The sequence below is a fragment of the Penaeus monodon genome, chromosome 18, assembly GCF_015228065.2.
Source record: "Penaeus monodon isolate SGIC_2016 chromosome 18, NSTDA_Pmon_1, whole genome shotgun sequence".
Classification (NCBI taxonomy): Eukaryota; Metazoa; Arthropoda; class Malacostraca; order Decapoda; family Penaeidae; genus Penaeus; species Penaeus monodon.
Window position 1 is genome coordinate 25,726,448 of NC_051403.1, and position 22,500 is coordinate 25,748,947.

The 22,500-nt window shown below is 42.0% G+C and overlaps 1 protein-coding gene across 3 annotated transcripts in view; it reads right to left on the reverse strand.

Annotated features, from left to right (window-relative positions):
• Positions 1–7,784: 7,784 nt before the first annotated feature.
• Positions 7,785–22,500, reverse strand: part of LOC119584352 (rho GTPase-activating protein 7-like) — a 79,141-nt gene continuing 64,425 nt past the window's right edge. For 2 of the 3 annotated variants that reach the window (XM_037932918.1, XM_037932916.1), the window contains exons 5-20: positions 16,232–16,425; positions 15,848–16,012; positions 15,274–15,480; positions 14,951–15,092; positions 14,319–14,453; positions 13,158–13,269; positions 12,857–12,985; positions 12,519–12,732; positions 12,210–12,405; positions 11,818–11,948; positions 11,493–11,660; positions 11,102–11,292; positions 10,691–10,843; positions 10,291–10,416; positions 9,859–10,038; positions 7,785–9,655 (exon numbers count right to left, since the gene is read on the reverse strand). In XM_037932918.1, the coding sequence (XP_037788846.1) occupies positions 9,541–9,655; positions 9,859–10,038; positions 10,291–10,416; positions 10,691–10,843; positions 11,102–11,292; positions 11,493–11,660; positions 11,818–11,948; positions 12,210–12,405; positions 12,519–12,732; positions 12,857–12,985; positions 13,158–13,269; positions 14,319–14,453; positions 14,951–15,092; positions 15,274–15,480; positions 15,848–16,012; positions 16,232–16,425 (2,558 nt within the window). In that variant the 3' untranslated portion in view covers positions 7,785–9,540. The remainder of the gene's footprint in view (positions 9,656–9,858; positions 10,039–10,290; positions 10,417–10,690; positions 10,844–11,101; positions 11,293–11,492; positions 11,661–11,817; positions 11,949–12,209; positions 12,406–12,518; positions 12,733–12,856; positions 12,986–13,157; positions 13,270–14,318; positions 14,454–14,950; positions 15,093–15,273; positions 15,481–15,847; positions 16,013–16,231; positions 16,426–22,500) is intronic. The other variant, XM_037932917.1, reaches the window with a different exon arrangement.

Here is a 22,500-nt window from a genome sequence, read left to right on the forward strand (position 1 = left end):
CATCTAAGGTCATGTAGCACTATAGTTAATGTTAGGGAAGGGTGGTTGAGTTAGTAGATTAGTTTGTCTAAGCTGGGCATTGGTGAAGGTGAAGGTTTAGTCGGGTGTGTACAGGAGTTTAGAATTAGATGAAGGATAGTAGGTTAGCGTTTTGAGGAAAGAGAAATAGGTTGTTGAAGCAGAAAGTGTGGGATTCTGTAAGGATGTCTGGAAGTTGGGAGATCGGTGATAGGATGATAGGTGGAAAGCAGAGGTACTGGTTGTTTCAAAACGTGGCACGGACAATAGGATGTGTGGGTTGAAAGGGGAACTTACATAATGAACATAAGGTGGATCAGATTGGTGACAATCAGATAGGAGTGTGTTAGAACGGGTGTGGCAACTGCGTAGTCGGGCGAGAGCGGTCTTCCAAACGTCTGTTCGATGAAATGGACTGAACCAGGTATGAGATTGATAGTTTTACAGAATGTAATTTTATTCGTGCTCGGAGGCTTGACCCAAAAGATTGCCATCGATTATACAAAGAAGGTCTTAAAATGTGGTAATATCCTGGCTGGATAGCGTGAGAATCGTGATTGGTATGATGGTGGACATAGATGCGTGGCGTGCTAGTGTATCTGCCTGTTTCATTGCCGGGATTCCAACATGGCTGGGCACCCAGCAAAAATGTTGATTGTTTTATGGCGTGTGGATAGGTAGACAACCAGTTCTGATCTTACCACAAACAAGGGGTTTTGGTGTTGGCGTATTGACTTTATTAGAGTTATGATTACGGAGTCGTAAAATTGTAAAAGAGGAAGAGGAGAGTGAGTATATTTTTTTTTAGTATCAAAAGGATGCATACAGTTCTGTAGTAAGGACACTTGGATTCAGGAGAAGGGATTATTTGAAAGTACGAGTTGGAATGATAACTGCAAAACCAGCACCGAGGTGGATTGGAGTCCCACATCATTATATACGTTATACTAGAGGAAATGAGTGGAGACATGGTCAAGAAATGTGTGAGAAGGACAGTAGAGGGATAATTTTGATTTTGTGGGTCGGGAAAAAAGAAGAGCAAATATTGGGGTGAGGTATAAGCCATGGAGAGGAGGAATGGACAGTAAACGGAGAGGTTGGAGATGAGGGAAGGGAATGGGAAGGAGGGTATCCATGCTATTGGAGAAAGGAGTAGTACTCGTGAGATGAAGCTAAGGATAAGAATTAGGGGGTTGTTGGATAGTTAGTTTAGTGAGGGACAAATTGGTGGAATCGACATAGCATCGAGAGGGGGGGGGTGAGAGAGGCACGACTGTCCGAGATGAGATGTATTCCTGATTCAGTGTACAGGCTCCTTCAACTGGGGAGGCGCGAAAGGCGCCTAGTGCTACGCGAGGAAGACCACAGTGATGGATTTGTAACAAGCTGGGCCAAGGAGAGAGTTGACGCAGAGTAGTAGATATGGCATCCATAATCCAAGAGTGGAGAGGATCAAAGTAACATGAACATGAAGGTATTTGCGATCTGAGCCCCATGATATATGTTAGAGTTTTAAAGTTCGAAGGACGCGGAGAGCTTTTTCTTTAATGTGTAGAATATGTCTCTGGACAACAGTTTTGAGTCAAAAATGACAATAGGAAGTTGCCAGAGGAACGCATTGGAGTGGAGTGTCATATAAGAAGAGTGGGGGTAGGGGACCTACACGTGAGCGAGAGAAAAGGATGGCGAAAGCTTAGAGGTAGAAAACGGAAGCCATGTTTGTGGCCCAGGAAGATACTGATGAGAATTGCAGATTGAGAAATTGGTATGAGATTTGGTATGGATGTGTCAGAGCAATAGATGTTTAAATCCAACATATAGTGATGAACGGCTCCTGGTGGTAAAACTGAGACAATATCATTAACAAGCAAAAGGATAAAGGGTACTGAGCACACTGCTTGTGGGACACCTCGATTTGGGGAAAGAAGATGATGTGGCAGAGGCGATTTTGACCTGGAAAGTGCGTTTGGGAGAGGAAGGACTTTATGATACACCCAATGTTTCCCACGTAATGCCTAGAGAGGACAGTTTGTTGGGAATTGGTTACCGCATGGCGTTCATTGTTTTTTCTAGATCAAAAAAAATATCTAGTACGGATTCTGGCGTGCAAATGCAGATGTAATATATGTCTCAGAAAAAATGCAGCAGGGGTCAGCTGTGCTTTCTGTCACGGCGACAACCGAATTGGGAAGGGAGAGAAGATTGTGAGATTCAAGATACCACATTAAGCGGAAGTTTCACCATTCGCTCTAATAGTTTTGCACAATAGCTAGTTATTGGCAATGGGGCGATGTCTTGAGAGGTACCCATTATTGGTTCAGGAAGGAAAGGTAGAGCTTCTCGCAATTAGAAGGGAAATTTCCTGATGTCCATATGTGGTTTTTAATTTTTTAATAGGAAGGATAAGGAGGAACAGGGAGTTGCCGAGCATACGTAGTGAATACCGTCAGACTTCAAAAAAAATTCATTGAGTGTTTACGGCACGATTGTAGGGCATAATGAGTTCAGAGGAAGAAAATGGGCATTATAGACCCTCATCAGAGATGGGTGGAAGGTACTGGTGGGTACGTTCTTGTGGTCTAATAAAAGAGAAGTGTGGAGAAAGGTGAGACCACTACTGATCTGCGAAATATCACCCAGTTCATTAGCGACTTGGAGAGGGAATCAAGAAAATGTAGGGTATTCGAATATGGAGGACCATGGCAGATGGTGGGGGGATGTTTGCCTGATAGTTTTTATGAATTCGCCGCCAACATTTGAGATAGGATGTAGAGATGTAATTGATGAAACATAATTTCGCAGCGTATGTGTGTTTTACTCTTCGATTTGTACGACGGAGATAGGCAGATGCTCTTTAAGGAGATAGGGCTGATAGTTGATTTTGAGTAACCTCTCTTGTAGCGGTTAACTGTTTCCAGGCTGCACGTTTTTAAGCGAGTGCTTTAAGTGCAATTAGAATTCCACCTGGAACACATTTGGAGGTATATGGTCTTAAGGTGTCGAGGGATAGCTGTATGTGCAGCTCTTACGACTGTATTTGTGAATACTGTAGCATTTCGAAATGAGGTGAGGGAGGATGGAGGGGTATTGAATAGCAGAAGAGTGAAGTGAAGATGCCAGTCGGCTCTATCAAGCACCAGCGTGGGAGTTAGGATGTACGTATGAAGTATGGAGAAGAGAACTGGAGAAGTGTCACTATAGGGAAAGTGGTCTAAGAACTGACTCAGTGGAATCTAAATGAAGAGAAGGGAGCATAGAGCGAGGTCAATGCATGAAAAGAGTGGTGCGTGTATCAAAGTGTGGTGGGGCGATCTGAATTTTAAATAGTAGGTCAGCTGTGGAAGAAGCGCTCCTAGAGATCGGCCTCGGTAGTTTGTGATAGAATCACCCATAGAGTGTGGCGGCAGTTAAAGTCACCAACTATGAGGAAATGTGGTTGAAAGTTGTGAACTTAGATTTTCAAAGCAACAAAGTCAATAGGGTGGTAAGGGGAAAGTAGACTGAATCACTGTGATCCACGATTGTAAGGAAGATACGGATAACGGTTCCAGGGAAATTGTTTTGAAAGGGAGGTGTGACATAAGGTTGTTTTTTCTGATTGATAGTAATGGATGAGACATAAAGGTAATGTGGGGAAGAGACAAACATGAATAATTGGGGATGGTATTGAGGATGTGTAAGGAAAGGTCTCTTGAAGGCTACATAGATGATTATAAGAGGAAAGGATATGACGAAGGTCAGGTCTTGGAGCGGAACCGCGAATATCCAATGAAGGATAGTGTTTATACTTTACTGATATAGATTGTACTACGTGTTGGAGATTTTTGAATGGTAAGAAGCTAGAGGGTGGGAAAAGGATTGGAGGTCTGAGATGGGAGAGGTTGTGGGAGTTGGGTGTTCTACTAGGAGGGGTATTAGGAGATGGAGGTCTGAGGAAGGGGATACTTGTGACGTAAGATCACGTGGTGTATCCAGGAAGGGAGTGGAAGGGATATAGGGGATGGTGGAGGGTTAATGTGGGCGGGGTTTGGGGTTTGGGGGGGATGGGCTGTGTTGGGAGGAGGTAGGCAGGATTGGTGTAGGGGGGATACTCGTTATGAGGAGGATGGATAGCAGCATTACTTGGTGTGTGGAAGAAGCATTTTAATTTGGAGGTTGAGTGTCATTTCACATGAGGTATCTTGAATATTTTCAATGGTTTCTTCTGAGATTGTTGGGGATTTTTGGGGGGATAATGATTTTCTTGTGAGGGGGGGAAAAGAGGACTGGTGTTCAAGCATTGAGCAAGTAAGTGAGTGATTGTGTTGTAGTGGGAGAGGGGTGGAACGTTTGTTCTGTCTGTTAACGGGTTGTGCGAGGAGTAAGGGAAGGGTTTGGGTTTGTAGTATGTGATTAATATCTGTAGTAGAAGGCCTGAGTGTCTTGGATTGAGGATGCAAAGATTTGACTGGGGAATGTAGGAAGTAGAAGAGGGGGTTAGACTCGGGGTGGGGTTTACGAGATTGGTAGAGTGAGCGTATTACTGAGTAAGGAGTAAAGAGAAACCACGTCGACGTCTTCTTGTCTGGCTTCACGTAGTAGTGAGTCCAAGTTTGAATCTGAGAGTTGGCTACTCATACTCAAAATTTGTAGGGACAGCCCCTAAAAATACATTCTGGGGCCGCCACAGTTGGCACATGTTGCGTGATTGTTGAGGGCAGTTTTAGATCGGTTAGGCCAGGGTTGGGCAACATAGTGGGCTCTGCTGTGGAACGGCATGTTTGTCTGGGTGTCCTAGACGCCAACAAGTTTTGGCACTGACGTGGAGAGGTTGGTATGGTTTGGGAATTTCTCTTCCTATGTAGACGTTCAAGGAAATTCTTCTACTGAAGTATTTTGGCCTAGGTTAGTAGTTTCTTTTCAAATGACCCTCGGGGGGCGAATGGGTAGCATTGGCACTGAATGTGCATCATATTCTGTGAGACAGGCAAGTAGATCTTCTCCACCATCTACCAATCTTTGTCATAGAATTGGGCAATTTGCTGGGGAGAGTTGAAACTGTTCCGGGTGCAAGTATTGAGGGTTTGGCTGGGGTTCTGCAAGGATGGGGTTTACCATATAGGTCTGTTAGTTTTGTTAATGCTAACTTGTTTTCGATGTACTGTGACAAACGGGAGTCGTCGGGTCGGCTACGAAAAGGAGACTTTACTACTTGTTTTTAGGAGACATTGTTGGAAGAGAAGGGTGTTGTCAGAGTAGGGAGCTAGTGGGATGTATCACGAAAATCGGTCCCCCATTGGGCTGCGCTGAGAGGTATTGCAAATTGTTGTAGAGATAGGGGTGTCGAAGGGCGGGGGCGCGACGAGAGGGATAGTGTTCAGGGGAGGTAGTGTTATGGGGAGTTGGCAATAAGTGCTGTAGAGTATTAATAAGGGAGGAAGGGTGGTTGCTGTTGGTAGGTTTGTGGGTAGAGGGATTGAGTTGAGCTTGCTGGGAGATGGAAATGGTCCTTAATGTTGATTGTTGGCTACTGGTATATAGTTAATTGAAATGAGGGGGTTTTATTCAGTGTTCGGAGCCGTGGTCAAAGGAGAGCCTGGGGTCAGGGAATCGGATGGGTTTACATCTTTGGGGCTATTTGATAAAGGGGCAAGCCTCATTGCCCCTAATAGTGGAGATAAGTTTTCATTACTGGCCATGGTAAGCCTGGATTATGTTGGGGATAAAAACAGTCCACCCCTCAGGGTCCCCTTGAGGGGTCAGGGCTAGATAACTAAATCAGGGGAATACCGTGCCCATGGCTCCCTCAGGCCGTTCAGGACTGGCACAAAGTCAGCCTTTCATCCTTTCAGCACGGCTCTCACACCTTAGGAGGTGGATAGTAGAAGGGTTTGGTGAAGGGACAGAAACGAAAGGTGGGAAGGAAAATAAAGACCATGCAAAATTAGTTGAGTCGAGGGCTGAGTCCCAAGGTTGGGGAGTTCCCCATCATTGGGTCCCAGTCTCCGCCTCCTAAGCCCCCCCACGACAACAACGGGCAAGGGATTGGGGGGGACGTAGGCATGATATAAGGTAAAATAACGGAGAGAAATAGAGAGGTCTCCCCTAATAATAAGCCGAGTTGTAATAGAAAACGACATTTTCTTCATGGTAAACTAAGCTAATAAAATTAAATTCTTCATCGGCAGCTAATTTAAGAGTTATGAATTATCATTGGTTTTCTGGCACCCGTGGAAAGCTTTTTCAAAATTTCTGTGACCTTCTTGCTGTCATTTTCAGCATCTTTATTTACGAGTGATGTGCTCCTGTCTTCCATTAGGTGAAATAATTCACCATATGCTTGTGAATTATTTTGATCATCTGGACTATCTTCAGTAATAAGTTATGGAGTATTCGTCATGGCGTTAATAAGTTATGGAGTTTTCCTACAAGTCCATATTATGTAGAAGTGTTAAAGGCTATTGTATTGTGTGAACAAGGATTTGTGGCAACTTCAGGATTGAATCAAACATATCTTCTTGACTAACAGACTTTGGTCAATATGCAGATTTCTCAAAAAATATATTTAATTAATAGCTATAATAACGATGAATACTCTAATCAAATAAGAGCATATATTGAGATCTTTGTTGAATATTGAATATACGTTCACGCCATTCCTTGATATTAATAATCAGTTTGCACTTTTTTCTAAACGTATTACTTATTATTACCCTTGTTAATCCATCTAGCGTATGTAACGCTCATACACCCCAATTCCATATATATGAAATAGTTTGTCCCGTATAAGCCTCAAAGAAAACTAAAATACTTTATAAAAAAGGATAAATTTATAGGGGAGACTCCTCCTTTTCTTTAAATTTCTCCATTATCTGAGATCAATAGAAAGTATAATACGCTGATGCTGATGAAGTTCAAAAGAACAGTCACGTCAAACACACCATGAGGATAATGGTCAATTACCGTGTCATTGAAAAAAGGAACAAACTGTTCAATATTAAAGTAAGCACATGTGAAAGGCAAGCATTCAACTGCGTTGATCAAATGTTGAAAAATTCATTGAAAGATGATAATGATAACAAGTAGATGTATCATAATCATGTGCACAAGGGGATTAAGTGGCATTACACCCTCAACCGTCTTTTTACATAAAGCTCTTAAATTCTCCTAAGAAATTTAATCAGAATGGAGTGGGCATTCACAAGAAATCCCTGAAGTTATAAGAGTATGCTTTTTTTTAACAATCCAAAACTCACAGTGCCATTCTGAAGGGCCATTTGTGCTCACCTTCCTTGGCTGTTGCAATTCTGATGTTTCCTTATAGTTGTAAGATGTGTTCTTCTTCCCATATGGATAATTCTTTAGAAAAGAGCAAAAAATAATTTGTTTACATTAAAGAATTCCTGTGCAAAACATTATTTCATTGATACTTTTGTAAGCAGGTGCAATTTTGCAAAAACATCAGGTGCATATATTCAGGCTGTGTTCATTAATGCCATGCAGTATCTGTTCACTGGTACTCTCCTGAAAATATTTCTAAAAATGTATTTTGTCCTTGCTTCAAAATTTCAAGGGTGTAGAATCTTAAGGCTGTCTTAGAGAAGAAAAGACTTGTAGAATATGTTAATAAATTAAATGCAACAATATTGTCTATATATACCATAATCACTATTAATGCATTGAAGAGAGCGAGAGAGAGCAAGAGTAAGCAAAAAAGAGATAATACAAAAACACAACCCCCACATTGGCATCCATAAATATTTATAGGGATATCAAATAAGAAGCAATTATAACTGATAATATATATTCAGCACCAAGAGGTACAACATGATAGGAAGAATTTTATCCTAAAGTTAAAAGTGTGTAGGTTTATAAATGTACATGGGTGACTGCAACTTACACATGTGACTCACAGGTCTATATGAGAATAATAAAATACAAAACAGACACATGTGGTACACTAAAACAACAGGTTATTGTATTAAGAGGTAACTGCAGATACAAAATGTATGTTTTACATTATTTGAAAAATTACTTACAATGTACAAAAAAAGATAACAAATCTTGTAAAGACTAGGAATGTTTAACTTTTGACACTGGAGCCAAAAGCATCAATACAGAGTATAATTTGCCTTCACTCTTTCGATTATATATTTTAACATATACATATAGTCTATATTCTTTAAATTGTAATTTTTGATATCAAGAACTCAATTCTAGTTTATGCAATTAATTAAAGTGACTGGCAATTGTTATAAAAGACCAGTCATAAAGAATTTCTTTGCCTCCAAACTCAAGAAGAAATATCATAAGCTCCGAGCAGCAGTGATTGTCCGATCTGGTATTTGTCGCTAATCAAGGCCTTTGTGAGTAATAGGACTAGGAGTGAATAACTCTGTAATTTCTATTTCTTATTCGAGAGAATGCTACATATAAGGACATAACAGCACCGTCGCCTCACTGGAAAGTTGCCTCTTATCTCCATATTTCTTTTTTTTTTTTTTTTACACTGATCTATATATTCATTTCATTTACCTTTAATGTAAAATGAACATTAGAAAAAAAGAGAAAAAACTATAAAGGAGAAAAGAATATGTTTGGGAAAAGTATGCTTCACATACCTTAGCATACTGGATATAAACAGACATTCACACGTACTTACAATGCGGACATCCACACACGCACATATAGACAACTGTTCTTCTGTTTCAGCTTTCACCATGGAAGGCTCACAAGGATGGCAAATACATAAGGCAGAAGAATACTATGTCAGTCACCTCAGAGAGAATTTAACACTTCAGAAACCATCTCTAATATCTACAGCAATGTCAATTAATGTATGAAAAAAACAAAAAACAAAGTGATATGTATGATTATAGAAAAAAGACAAAAAAAAAAATGTCAACTTCATTCACCCTCGTCTTTTCATGCTCAGATGATCACCCTTACTTTTCTCCCTGAAGTAGAAAATTCTCTAAAAATATATATATATTCCACCTTAGATGAATCACTTCACAATGGTCAGCCGCAGAAGCACTTTGGTCGGTGCACAAAGCAGGTAAGAATACGTGATGCACAAAATATACACTTCATATTTGGTGGGAGACAAACATACACAAAAGTCCCTTAAATGTGCAGGAATGTACACTGTGGTCCACAAAGTAAATATTTTTGGGTTTTCTCCCGTGCCATTATATAGACACCAAACAAACAAACCTTTCTTTTCTTTTGTGTGTTGATCATCGCAACACTAATATATATCAATGGGAATAGAAATAAGTCTTATCTTTTTTTTGTGTGTGTGTGTGTGTGTGAACTTCTGGAAGCTCTGGGATTATCACATCCATTGTTTGTCGATCACATAGTTCACTTCTGGGGTACAATTAATAAGGTTTCACTTGGGTATTTCCAACACTATAAAAAAAATCCCTCAGATCATCTATTTTGCAAATAACATTGCAAAAAATATATTTGCAAATATTCTCTCTTTTTTTATCACTCTTAACAAATATTGTATATAATTTCTGTACAGTTGTGGGTTATTTACACTTTGCTCTCAGGTCCAACTGCATGGTGCTCAAAGCTCTGCCGGATACGTGAGAGGTGCGAGGCTGTGACATGGCCATAGACCTTGTTATACCACTCTGGAGTACGCCCTCTGCAAACATAATGAATTGAGATTACACTACTGTTGAATTGTTATTATATTATTCTACGAAACATATGACAATGAGATTAATTTTAGAATGTCTACTACAATAAAACATTATAACACTGCTCTTTCAATATACAAATTTCTCTCTTTCTAGCAATTCGTCTCATCACTTCAGCCATAACACTAGTATAATATGCCATCCTCACCTCATGTCAAGCCGTGATATGTGCGTGATCCTGGATTTGCCTGAGCCACATGGTTGGATAAGGTAACGAGAGGCCAACACTATGCCTCTCACGCTGCCCACGAGGATAGGGGCATCAGCATGCTCCACAGAGGTTTCCACCACAATGCAGGTTCCTCGGGCCAAATCACTTCTCCAACACCTACAAGAATTATTGGGCTTTATATTCTCTCTGACTTATCACAAGATTGGCAAGGTGGTTCCCACAGTTTGTTATATCTTTAATTCATGGATAAGTAAAGTTAATACAAAAATAACTCTGATATCTCTGATCTGAGCAATATGGAAATGTCTGATTACTGAATTAGCAACACAACCTGACCCAGAAAAGTTATGAAGATCTAGTTCAATCCATCAACTACAGAAAGCAGAAGATACACTCCAAAGCACTCACCTTAACACACAATAATCCACTGGAGGCCGAGGGGGCATGGAGTTGCACATATACTGGAAGACTTCAGCTTGACGATCTAACCGACTAATGACTCTCCACTTCAACAAGGAATCATCCCACAAGTGCCTAAAGAGGTGATAAATTCACATAAGTACATAACAAAAATAACAGAGAAAACAATAAGCACTAAATACCCTTTCCATACTACAGAGTCTGTGAATCTGATAAATATGCCAAAAAGAAAAGTTTCTGAATTAAGCAGTACTGCATGATTTTTTTTTCTGCAATGGCCCTTAGAAAAAATTGTGTAGAGCTGATATACATACAGACCTAGAATTCTCATAGTTCATTTTTCCAATGAAGAAAAGGCTATTATGTGATCACTCGAAGGTAAACTCACCTTTCTCTAATGACACGGTTCAGCAGTTCTGATGGAGGAGCCTCTACTTCTGTTGTCGCTCGCCACAGCCTTAAGGGGTGACCATCTCCAACCTTGCGATAAAGAATCTCAACGTTGGGATCTGTGCAGTTCATGTGTACCCAACCTCTAGACCTGTAAGATAAAGCATAATATTGTAAAATGGTATGTATGCATTAATAATCTTTGACATCTTATTTTTAAAAAATAAGTTATTTTCCTATGTAAAAGTAAGGAACTGGATGCTTTAGTAACAAATCTCTGGATCTATAGAAAAATCCATTCTCCTGAACTAAAGTAAAATCTATTCTCCTGAACTAAAATGATATAAAACGCAAATCTCATTCATAGATCACATACTTCTGCAACCAACAGAGGCCCAAAACCACTCACTTGTCTCTTGCTTCTTTCAGTAACGATGTGATACAGGCATTCATGTAAGTTGACCAATCTCCATCCACACTGGCCACTCCCGGAGATCCTACAACACCTAGGTCCTCAAGGTAAACTGGCTGACTCTGCTCCAGGTACGTGAACCGGCAATTGGACAGCATTTCCATCGGCACACACTGGAGTTGGCTGACCTGTTAGGAAACACGAAAAAAAAAGAGAATTAGATACGTTTGTTTTTTATCACAGCAAGTTCTCATTCCAATAAGTTTCACTAATAAAAAAATTGTGAATAATAACAAAGACAGAACTTGATGTATATCAGTAGTCTAATAACATACATCTTGAAACTGCATTCATCTAACTGCCTTTACATCAACCTTAAACATCTTACCTGCTGTATCATTAGAGTAAGACAGTGGTGAGCTGCCTTGTTTTCATGCAGATCTCGAGGCTCAGGAGTACCTGTCGCTCGCCGTCTCAATGGACTGGAACCCGAAGTCCCAACATTGAGGTGGAAAAGGGAGGGGGCCAGGCACACAGCCAAGTTACTAGCATGCATCTGAAAAAAAGAAGTGGAAGGTAAGCGACTGAAAACATTCTCTTATCACATTGACATGAAATTTACACTATTAAATTTTCAAAGCATTGTTTCTATACCAGCAGCTTTTATGAAAATATTCAAATTATTGTAAGGGAAACATCCATGACACACTTACCTGATTCAGATGGGAATTTGCTGCCACATCAGCAAGGAATGTGAGAAGCACCATTAAGACTTCTCGGTTTTCATCTGGCAGCATAAGAATAGCACACTGAAGGGCCTCAAGGCGATGTTCAACTGGCAGGTCTGTAAATGAGAAGCATGGATTAAATAAAGGGAATATACATTGATATACATATACACATACTGTTAGATATATTATATTAGATATATTATAGTAGAAAATTGCAACAAAATTAATTAAGTCAAAATTACTAGTTTTGAGCCAGTATACACAGTTTTAGGCTGCAAATATTGATAATCTTATTAACAAACATAATACAGGTATACAAGGAGCACAGACATGATAATGATTCCAATTAAATTTTCAATAGGTATATAACTTACACTGGAAGATTGCTATGAACATTTCTGAGAGCTTGTTGGTCAATAACACTTCAGGCAGCTCCCTGAAGTACGTTTTGACCATGTCAGCTATGTCACAGGTACCAAAGTCTGAGTACTGAATGTTCTCTCCCATTTCATGTAACTCTTGCAGCTTCTGAATGCGGGATCTCACACCAGGTTTCCTAAAGATGCCGACCTAAAGGGAAAGAATTCACTTTGTTGTAAATAATAGTTTTGAATACATTTGTTACATTTGGATATTTCTCTTCCTGTGGTTCATTCCACCATGGCTTCTAGGTTGCAATTTACCTGATCCAGGCTTGAAGTCCTGAGATACTGCAGAGCTGCTTGGATCCCCGAAGGCAGTGGTTGTCCTGTTCTTTGAGCAATCACCAGAAGAGGCACACCAAAGACCTGCCTGTCGCGATAGTCTGGAGTCTTCATTTTGCGCATGAACTTTGGCAGTTCCCAGTTCCACCCACTGCGGTTGCTTGGGCAGTACCTTTCCATGAGTGCTGTCAGCCTGGTGGAACAATACACAAAATTATTATTTGAACAAAAATATTAACATGAAATACTTTACACAATATATTATGAACTTTCTCTGTTAAATTCAGTCTGTATAGTATTAAGGATGCACCACTTACCTCAACAAAGCTCGTTTTCTTAAGTGCAGCATCTGTCCACTGCTGAACCCGTTAATCTGTGTTCCTTGCTGGCGCATAGGCTGCTGGTATGATTTGCGGTTGAAGCTGTGCCATCTGTCCACTGTCACTCTAAACAAAAATAAATTATACTGATTAAAATCATACAAATAATTTTTTGTAGTTTTATGTACACAAACTATACTGCACAGCCCTAATTTCTCCTTTTTTTGCATTGGAATACTATTCATTATCTATTCAAATACCAGCATATAATGTATTTCAGATAATCCTTAAATCCTACCTTCTCTGACAGGGGTCTTCGTTCTCATCATCATCGTGAGTGGATGGTAAAGGCGAGTCTCTGCTCTCTACTGTGCACTCACTACTACCTGAACCTTCATGCGCACTTGCTTCTGGAAGAAAGCGAATACCTATTAATGAGGGACACATTGTCAGTAAAGACTAGCTTAATTATGTGAAATTTATTAGATAACAACATAACAGAAAATAATTTTGAGAGTCAAGTGCAGTATGTTGGAACTCAGTGAGAACTTACTTTGAGCATAACAACAAAGCCACTGGAATAAATCCTTTGCAAAACTGAGGTCTGGGCATAAGTGTTTAAGCAACACTGTTAAATACTGTTCAAGAGGATCCATAATCACAACGGTCACAATTTCTCTGGGTTAGATTATTCACAGCTCTAAATAAAATATCAAGTTATAGTGGAGAGGTTCACTATCACATCCAGACCCAGAGACTGACATGGCCAGAATGGAACTTAAGCACAAATTTGCCTGCACCGCTCTACATGCGGCTTCCCCCACCCAATGCCAGATACAACTGCAAGCATCTCCCTCCATAACAAGATGCTGTCTACCCCAAGATCCTCACCATTCCCCTAGAAACACGAGTTGCCAAATACCACAAAATACTAAGGAAAGAAATGGCAGACTAAGATTTCTTATTTTATCTTTTTTATCTATCTCTTCAACATAGATGCTGTCTTAATAATTGGCAACTTTATCTTTGAGAAAGGAATATATTAACAAATAAGGTAATATTTTCCAAATAACAACCTCTGGCAAAGTCTAAATTGCAGGTAAAGCTACACAGTTCAGTGACTCCTGCCTAGCATAGTGTACTCAGGTGTGAATGTTTGTAACATCTCAGAAATTATCAAGACTAACATAAGGACAAAAAACATAAGTACACTAATATAATCTTTATATTGATTACTTATAAGAGCAAATATATGAACAAAAACTGTATAATAAAGCTAACATATGTCTATATACATTTATAGTATTCTTTTAAAATTATCCTTTATGAAGACCTCTTACATCTACTGAATAATACCAAATAAAAAAAAAAATCCCTTGCCTATCTTTATTATCCCAGCTCCAGTCAAGTGCAATGCTTTCCTTTTTTACAACTTAAAGTCAACTGAACATTAACATACCAGAATCCATGGCCTCAGGTTGGTAGTCATGGTAACTCTTGTTGCATATGATGAGGGGGACATTATCATACACCGAATGCCTCTCCTCGTCCGGGCTGGGGATGGGCGAGACGTTCTCATCATTCTTCTCAACTCCTGGAAAAAAGGTTATATTAGCACCTTTGGAATGGTGGGGAGGGGAGGAGGAGAGAGGGGAAAGGAGGGGCAGAGGGGGGAGGGAGTTTGGGAGGGGAAAGGGGAGTTGAGGACAGGGGGGGAAAGAGGAGGAGAGGAAGGGAGAGTTAGGGAGAGAGGGGGAGAGACAGAGAGGGAGAGGGAGAGGGAGAGGGAGGGAGAGGGGGGGAGAGAGAGAGCGAGAGCGAGAGCGAGAGAGAGAGAGAGAGAGAGAGAGAGAGAGAGAGAGAGAGAGAGAGAGAGAGGGGAGAGGGGGGGGAGAGGGGGAGAGCGAGAGCGAGAGCGAGAGCAGAGAGAGAGAGAGAGAGAGAGAGAGAGAGAGAGAGAGAGAGAGAGAGAGAGAGAGAGAGAGAGAGAGAGAGAGAGAGGATGAAGATTAACTTTTGGCATACAGTCCAAGACATTTTACAATCTCCAGAATTAAAAACCTGAGGTTTCTAAGATCTCGTCTCTCTTACCTCCTCTAATACTCGAGAGAAAGTGCTCCCTGGCGGCCTGCGAATCCTTCCCGTAGGTGAGGGAGCCGGTGTGGCGCAGCTGGCCCTGCCTGGAGGGGCGTCCTGACCCCGTCTTGCCCGCCCGCTTCTCCGAGCCTGTGGTCTGGAAGGGAAGGAAAATGAATGAATAAAAGGAGCGAATAAGAAGAATTAATGAAAAAAGAATACAGACATGACGTTTTTTCTTCTTCATATATTAGGCTGATGTCGGAAGTAAAGGAAAGAATTAGAGTGGACATAAAACGCAATCATGCCCATCACAATATTCTCCTTCACATTCTTACCTGTGCCATCTTGTTGGAATTGGCATCCGTGAAGTAGTGTCTCCAGGTGGGCGGCGAGCACTCGGAATCGCTGTACGCCCCTCCCCCGCCCCCTGTCTCGCCCACCCCGTGTCCACTGCCGCCCCGACGCCCGAATCTCTTGCGTCGACGCCACCGGAACAGCGGCGTCGAGGTCTGTGAGTGGTCGGAGGCTAACGAGGAGGAGTCCTGCGCCGCGAGAGGAGGGAGAGCTTCGTTAATGCTTGGGGAGAAGGGCTACTGCGAAGGGGCTTAAGTGTTTTAAGTAATGATGTTAGATGCTGTTCGACAGGATACATACATACAAAGGCTACAGTTTGATGTAAATCTGAATAGAGAAATAGTTTAAATACTCTAACGAAGGACGTCAAAACTGTCTCAAGCCAAGATCAAGTCCCTTTATATATATATATATATAATATATATATATATATATATATATATATATATATATATATATATATATATGATGTTCGAAATCTATCCATTCATCACTCGCTTTGAGATTTAACGAAGTGACGAGGCAACAGTTTCTGCCCAAAGCCCCCCTGCTCACCTCGCCCGGGGTCGACTGTCTGGCTTCCCTGGGGTGCGTGGAGCCCACCGTCATCGTGGAGGTGGTAGTGGAGGCGCGGCTGGCGAGCTCCGGAGACGCGTCCAGCGAGATGTCGACGCAGCCCATCTCCGCCACCTTGGCCTGCATGTCGGCTTCGTCCACGAGCTGGAGACGAGGGGGACATTTTATTATAAAGGGACACGCTGGGGCGGGAGAGAATTTTATCATTATTGTTATTATTATAAAGAGACACCCGTAAATGAACACCCAATAGAAGTGGAAATGAAATATAACAAACACTTCGCGAGTAAGTTCAAGAGGAACATGCTCTCCCCCGCTGATGACAGCGCCTCGATGTCCAATCCATCATCGCCACAACCTCACCTTGGGACCGCTGATGACGACGCCGTCCCTGTTCTGCCTCTTCTTCTTCTTGTTCTTAAGTGACTCCATCCTGCGCAGGAAGGCCTTGGCGCCGTCCCGCAGCCGCTCCGAGCCCGACCTCTTGAACTGGCCGAGGAGGACGTCATCCTGGATGTCGAGGCCCCGAGGCTCCCCGGACACCTTGCTCTCGCCGCCTGCAAGAGGGACGCGGTGTGAGTGGCTGGGCATGGGGCAGGTCAAAATATATCACATCTGAGCAACGACCACTTCGTCTGCGTCCGATGCACTCACAGCACATCAAATTAAGACTTTTCTACAACAATGAATATCGAACTTGGAAAGATACAAATGTAAATAGACACACGAAAACGAAAACAGATTTAATTAATGTACTATTTCACTCAGGGTAGATCTCACGCACAATTTCTAAAACGGAAATATCACGGTTTTTCGAACAACTCCCGCTCACAACACACAAAGAAAAAAGAGATAACAAATAAATAACCACGCCCCCACACAAAACAATCAAAATAAGTAAAGTAAAATAAAAAAGTCAACACACGGCCCACATTTTCCTCTCTACCTTCATAACTGAAGCACAGCGTGAGAAGATCCACTTGCATATTAATCTTGTTTTCGTTCCTTCTTCCAATTTATTTTTTCAGTTTTGTTTCAGCTCATGTAGAAATCTTAAAAAAAACTGTCCACCTGTCTCAGAATTTCGCCACACCTGTCGAGAGAGGTGTTGCTGCCTCTGCGATCACCGGGAATGCACTGACCTCTACATGACCTGACTCGGAATTCCTTGACCCCGCTGGTTTAGAACAGTGATCATCACGCTGACCTCTCTCTTCCCCCCACCCCCTTTCCCCGGTCGATCGAGATGCCAAGATCCACTTTTTTTATTCATTTTAATTTCACTTCCGATATAATTCCCATTTTCTCTCCAATCCATATAGAAAAAACTGAGATAAACACGAATCTGACAACAAAACATCCATCATATTTTCCTCTAAAGAACAACAACTTGAGAATCAGAATTTCACAAACAAGAAAATGATGAACACACAATGAACACCTTCCCCCCTCGCCCCCCCTCCGACAACAGCTCAGGGGCTCGCGAGACAAGAAAATGCCCCAAAGCAACACCTCCCGTGACAATGGCATGACTGACAGCTCTATGCGAACCCCCTTGTCAGCGCAGCGAGCGAGGAACGCTTCTCTGCTTGATATGCTATTCTCTCTCTCTCTCTCTCTCTCTCTCTCTCTCTCTCTCTCTCTCTCTCTCTCTCTCTCTCTCTCTCTCTCTCTATTGCGCGCTGTCTGTCTGTCTCTGTTCTAAAATAGAAAGGAAAATGCACGTGGAACGGGAAAACAAGGTAAAAGGACAAAAATAATGAAAGAAAAAAGGAGAGAGGGAGAGAAGGGAGGGAGGGAAGGGAGAAAAAAAGAAATGAAGAGATAGAGAGAAATAAAAATCACCCATCCCCATCCCCTCCACCCGCCCCGCCTCCTTCCACCCCCAACCACGCCCCTTTCAACCCCCACTCACCCCTCCGATTGCCTCCCCCCCCCCGTAAGACACAGGAACAGGTAGCGGGGATTTAAGACGATGCCGCCCGCGAATTCCCCGGGGGCGCGTTAACTCATAATCCAAGAATCCTTCCTGACTGAAGTAACACGACCACGGCACTTGCCATTGGGGGGGGGGGGGTTGAGAAGGGGGAGGAGGGGGAAGAGGGGGGAGGAGAGGGAGATGGATGGGAGAAGAGAGAATGTGTGGGGGGAAGGGGGGGGGATGAGCGGAGGAGGGGGAGATGAAGAGGAGGAGGATGGATGAGAGAGAGAATGAGGGGGAGGAGAAGAACGGAAGGATGGAAGGGATGAAAAGAAAAGAGAAGGTAGAGAGATGGAGGACGTAGGAAAGAGATCACAGCAGGTAAATAGAGAGAGGGAGAGAAGAGGGCACGGAAGGAGGGGAAATGGGGGAAACAGGATGAAGGAGAGAAGAAGAGAGAAAATCCGATAGATGGGAGAAAAAAAGAATAAATCACCAAAGACGCGGAAAGGAGATTAGTCAAAGATAGAGAGAGGAGGGGACAAAGGGAGAGAGGAAGAGGAGGAGCAAAGGGGGACTTAAAGAAGGGGAGGGGGGAGGGGGGTGTAAGGAAGCACAGGAGGGGGACAGAAATCATCACGTTGGGACGGGAGGGGGGAGGGGGAGGGGGGGAGGAAGGGGGTATCACGCAGGGCTTCACGAGATCACGAGAGAGAGAGAGAGAGAGAGAGAGAGAGAGAGAGAGAAGAGAAGAGAGAGAGAGAGAAGAGGGTTGAAGAGAGAGATTGAGAAGAGAGAGGAGAGAGAGAGAGGAGAGAAAGGAGGGGAGAGGAGAGGAGAGAAAAAGAGAAGAGAGAGATTGAGAGAGAGAGATTGAGAGAGGCGGAGCGAGAGCGAGAGCGAGAGCGAGAGCGAGAGCGAGAGCGAGAGAGCGAGAGCGAGAGCGAGAGAGAGAATTATCATCACCCTAACAACCTCACTGGCGAATAACACGCTCAGCACAGTCAAGCTTTTTCCCTGATCAATACTCAGCTCGTAACACGTCCTGACTTTTTCGTTAATGTTATTATATAATTTATCATTTCCATGTGATAAGCATCCCCGTAAGTCGACAACACAGGCAATGCACGGTAAAATTGTGAATGAAAAACGCATCAAATACTAACCTAAAATTGTCATGTAGCATCAGATATCTAACAATGAAATATAATATAACATTGAAGAAGAAAAAAAGCACATAATAAAAAGTAAATAAATAAATATATAAATAACGAAGACGCATCGTTAATGACGTCATGACCAAACAAGCCAATCGCCTATTCGATCGAAAAAAAGGGTTCTGATTTTTTTTACTTGTTTTTAATTCACTTGTTTTATCAGTTGGTGTAATTCATGACGAAAGGGAGGACGGGCACACGGGGAGGGAGGGAGGGGAGGGGGGAGGAGAGGGAGAGGATGGAATGAAAGAAATGGAGAGAGAGGAAGGAATAGTAGAGGGGGGAGGGAGGGAGGAAGGGAGAAGAGAGAGAGAGAGCGAAAGCGAGAGAGAGAGAATAAAAATAATCACGATAACAAAATCCTCACAAAACGCAAGCATCAACCTGAAGAAAAGAAACTCCTCGGCTCACAAACTGAAAAACCGTTACGTTCAAACAGTGACGATGCAAGACTTCAGTAACTTAGGCCACGCCCTCTGGACTTCCGCTGCCATCCCGTGCCGCTTAACGAAATTCTTAAAGGAGATGTAAGATCAATCATTTTTAAAGCCATGTTGTAATAAATGATGATGATGGCAACGACTGTCATCATCATCATCATCACATACTGATAATAATACCATAATGAAATTTAACGATATATGCGCTACAATTCAATATAACAATACGATACGATAAGGTTACCCATGATATAAAATTACACACAGAAAATAAATATAAATAAAACCATTAAACAAAATACTAATAAAAATACATGAATAAAAATAACTGTACTAAATATATAACCTATATACTATATAATTAAAAATAAGTGCAATAAAAATATGACAATGTTACCCACGATACAAATCACACATACACAAAATAAATAAAAATTAGAAGCACCACACAAAATAACAACAAAACGAATATAAGAATAAAAATACACAACGAATTCAAACATAATCCTCTTAGCTCATCACATGTGCACGCAACAAGTGCAGATCATATTTTAACTCATTGCAAGTGCACGCAACAAGTGCAAATCATATTCTAACTCATAGCAAATGCACGCAACAAGTGCAAATCATATTCTAACTCATAGCAAATGCACGCAACAAGTGCAAATCATATTCTAACTCATAGCAAATGCACGCAACAAGTGCAAATCATATTCTAACTCATAGCAAATGCACGCAACAAGTGCAAATCATATTCTAACTCATAGCAAATGCACGCAACAAGTGCAAATCATATTCTAACTCCTCTCAAGTACACGCAACTCACACCGGGGCGTGATGATGGCGACGGCGCGGAATCCGGGGCCGAAGTAATAGAACTGGTCACCATCGCTGCCGTAGCCGTCATCGTCACTGTACATCGGGCTCTGAGTCACCATATCGCCCCAGGATTTGATGCTGACTTCACTTGACTTCAGATCCAGTTCACTACAGACTGAGGCATTTCCCTCGTATGTCAACTATCACCGTTTTTTTTAGGTATTTCGTTCGTTTTAACGCGACATTTTATTTTTCTCTCTTATTGTTTCTAATTCCTTGTGTTTTTTCAGCGAGTCTTCGCTTTACTCTATCTGTGACCCGCTCGAAGAATCATAATTCACTAATAAAATTATCAAAAAAACGAACCGATGAATTAAGAAAATATAAAATCTGTAATGTGAAATATCAAGGTCCTCTCGTCACTATTTAGGCCTATGAAACGTGCTCGCAAAAATCCCTCTCTCACACACACCCGACGCCCACGAGGCTCACGATGTAACTAGGCCTACTTTCGACCCAGGCTGACCCAACTGGTGTCGAGGGAAGAGGGAGGGAGGGGGAGGGGGAGGGGGAGAAGGGGAAAAGAGCAAGAGGAGAGGAGGGAGAGAGAGAGGACAGGGGGAGGGGCTGGACATGGGGGTAGAGAGACAAGGAGGGGGAGGGAAAGGGGAAAGGAGGGAGAGGAGAACAGGACAAGGGGGCATGGGGTAAGGGGCAGAGGAGGAGGGACTTGCGAGAGGCTCCCAGAGAGAGGATGGCACCAGAGGGCACCGCGAGGCACCGCCGCCAGATGCCACGGCCGAGAACATCCACACAAGGTGGAGACGCGTCAACCAACTTGAAGAAGGGACCAGGCCGTAGGTCATAAAATAAATGAACAAATAAAAATACATATATACAAGCTAACAAATAAATATAAAAACAAACAAATAACTAACAGAAAAGCGTACGAGATTTAAACCCAACTCGGAGACTTTTAAAAAATCTAATCCCTTACAAAGATTCTCGCAAAAAAAAAATCTCCTTTCCCAACATAATCCCCCATTTTCTTGCCCCATACTCAAAATCATCACCGCACCAAAGTAATAATAAAACGAACGACGACACAACACTCCTGTAACAGCCTGTAACAACCCTGTATCACCCCTGTAACGGTTTCCTCCCTGTAACACTTCCCGTCCGCAGTACAGGGGCCGTGACAGTCAGCTTCCGTGGACAGAAACACGTCACAAATATTCATAAACTTCGTGAAAATATTCCGAGGGGGAAAACCTGAGCTCGATGTCAACAAAGTTTTAGAAGTTCAAAAGGCTACAGTTATTTAACCGTCTTCGAGTGAGGTGTGGGGAAAGTAGTGATGCTAATTAGGGAATAGATACTGCAGTTTTGAGATGTGGTATTGCTGTAATGGTGGTGGTGATGATGGTGGTATTGCTATGGTGGTGGTGGTGACGACAACAATAATAATACGAAAAATTATACCAATAACAATAATGCTGCTGATGATGAATATGATAATAAAAAGACAAAAACAATAATAGAAAGATTTATCGGTCTCCCGAACCCGCCAGAACCAACATCCGGGAACCATCACGTAAGCCGGACGGGGGGAAGAGGGGGGGGGGGGGAGACGAGGATGACCCCGCTCGAGAATGCGCGCGGGGTCAAGCGGGGTCAGACAGGGATTATCCTAAATTATGTTTGATAACGGAAGTGACCTTCCCTCAAGACCAGCTGACCGGGCGGAGGAGCAGGAAGAAGGGGGGAAGAGGAAGAAGGAGGAAGGGAGGGAGAAATATTGAGACACGCGGTGATTTGATGATGATGATGATGATGATGATGACGGTGATTATGACGACGATGTTGGTGATGACGGTGATTATGACGACGATGTTGATGATATGATGATGATGACGATGGAGTAATAACGATAATAATATAACTATTAACGATAGTCAACAACAACAATAACAACAACAACAATAACAATAACAATAACAACAATAATAATAATAATAATAATAATAATAATAATAATAATAATAATAATAATAATAATAATAATAATAATAATAATAATAACAAAAACACGAGCCTCATATTAGCAATACTAACGCACAAGCCAAAAACCCAATTCGAATTTCCAAACATTCGAAATACCATCTGTTTACACACTCAACAAGAGAAGATCACAGGTGCGAGTCAAGACAAAAGGGAGAGGATCTGCTTAGAGGA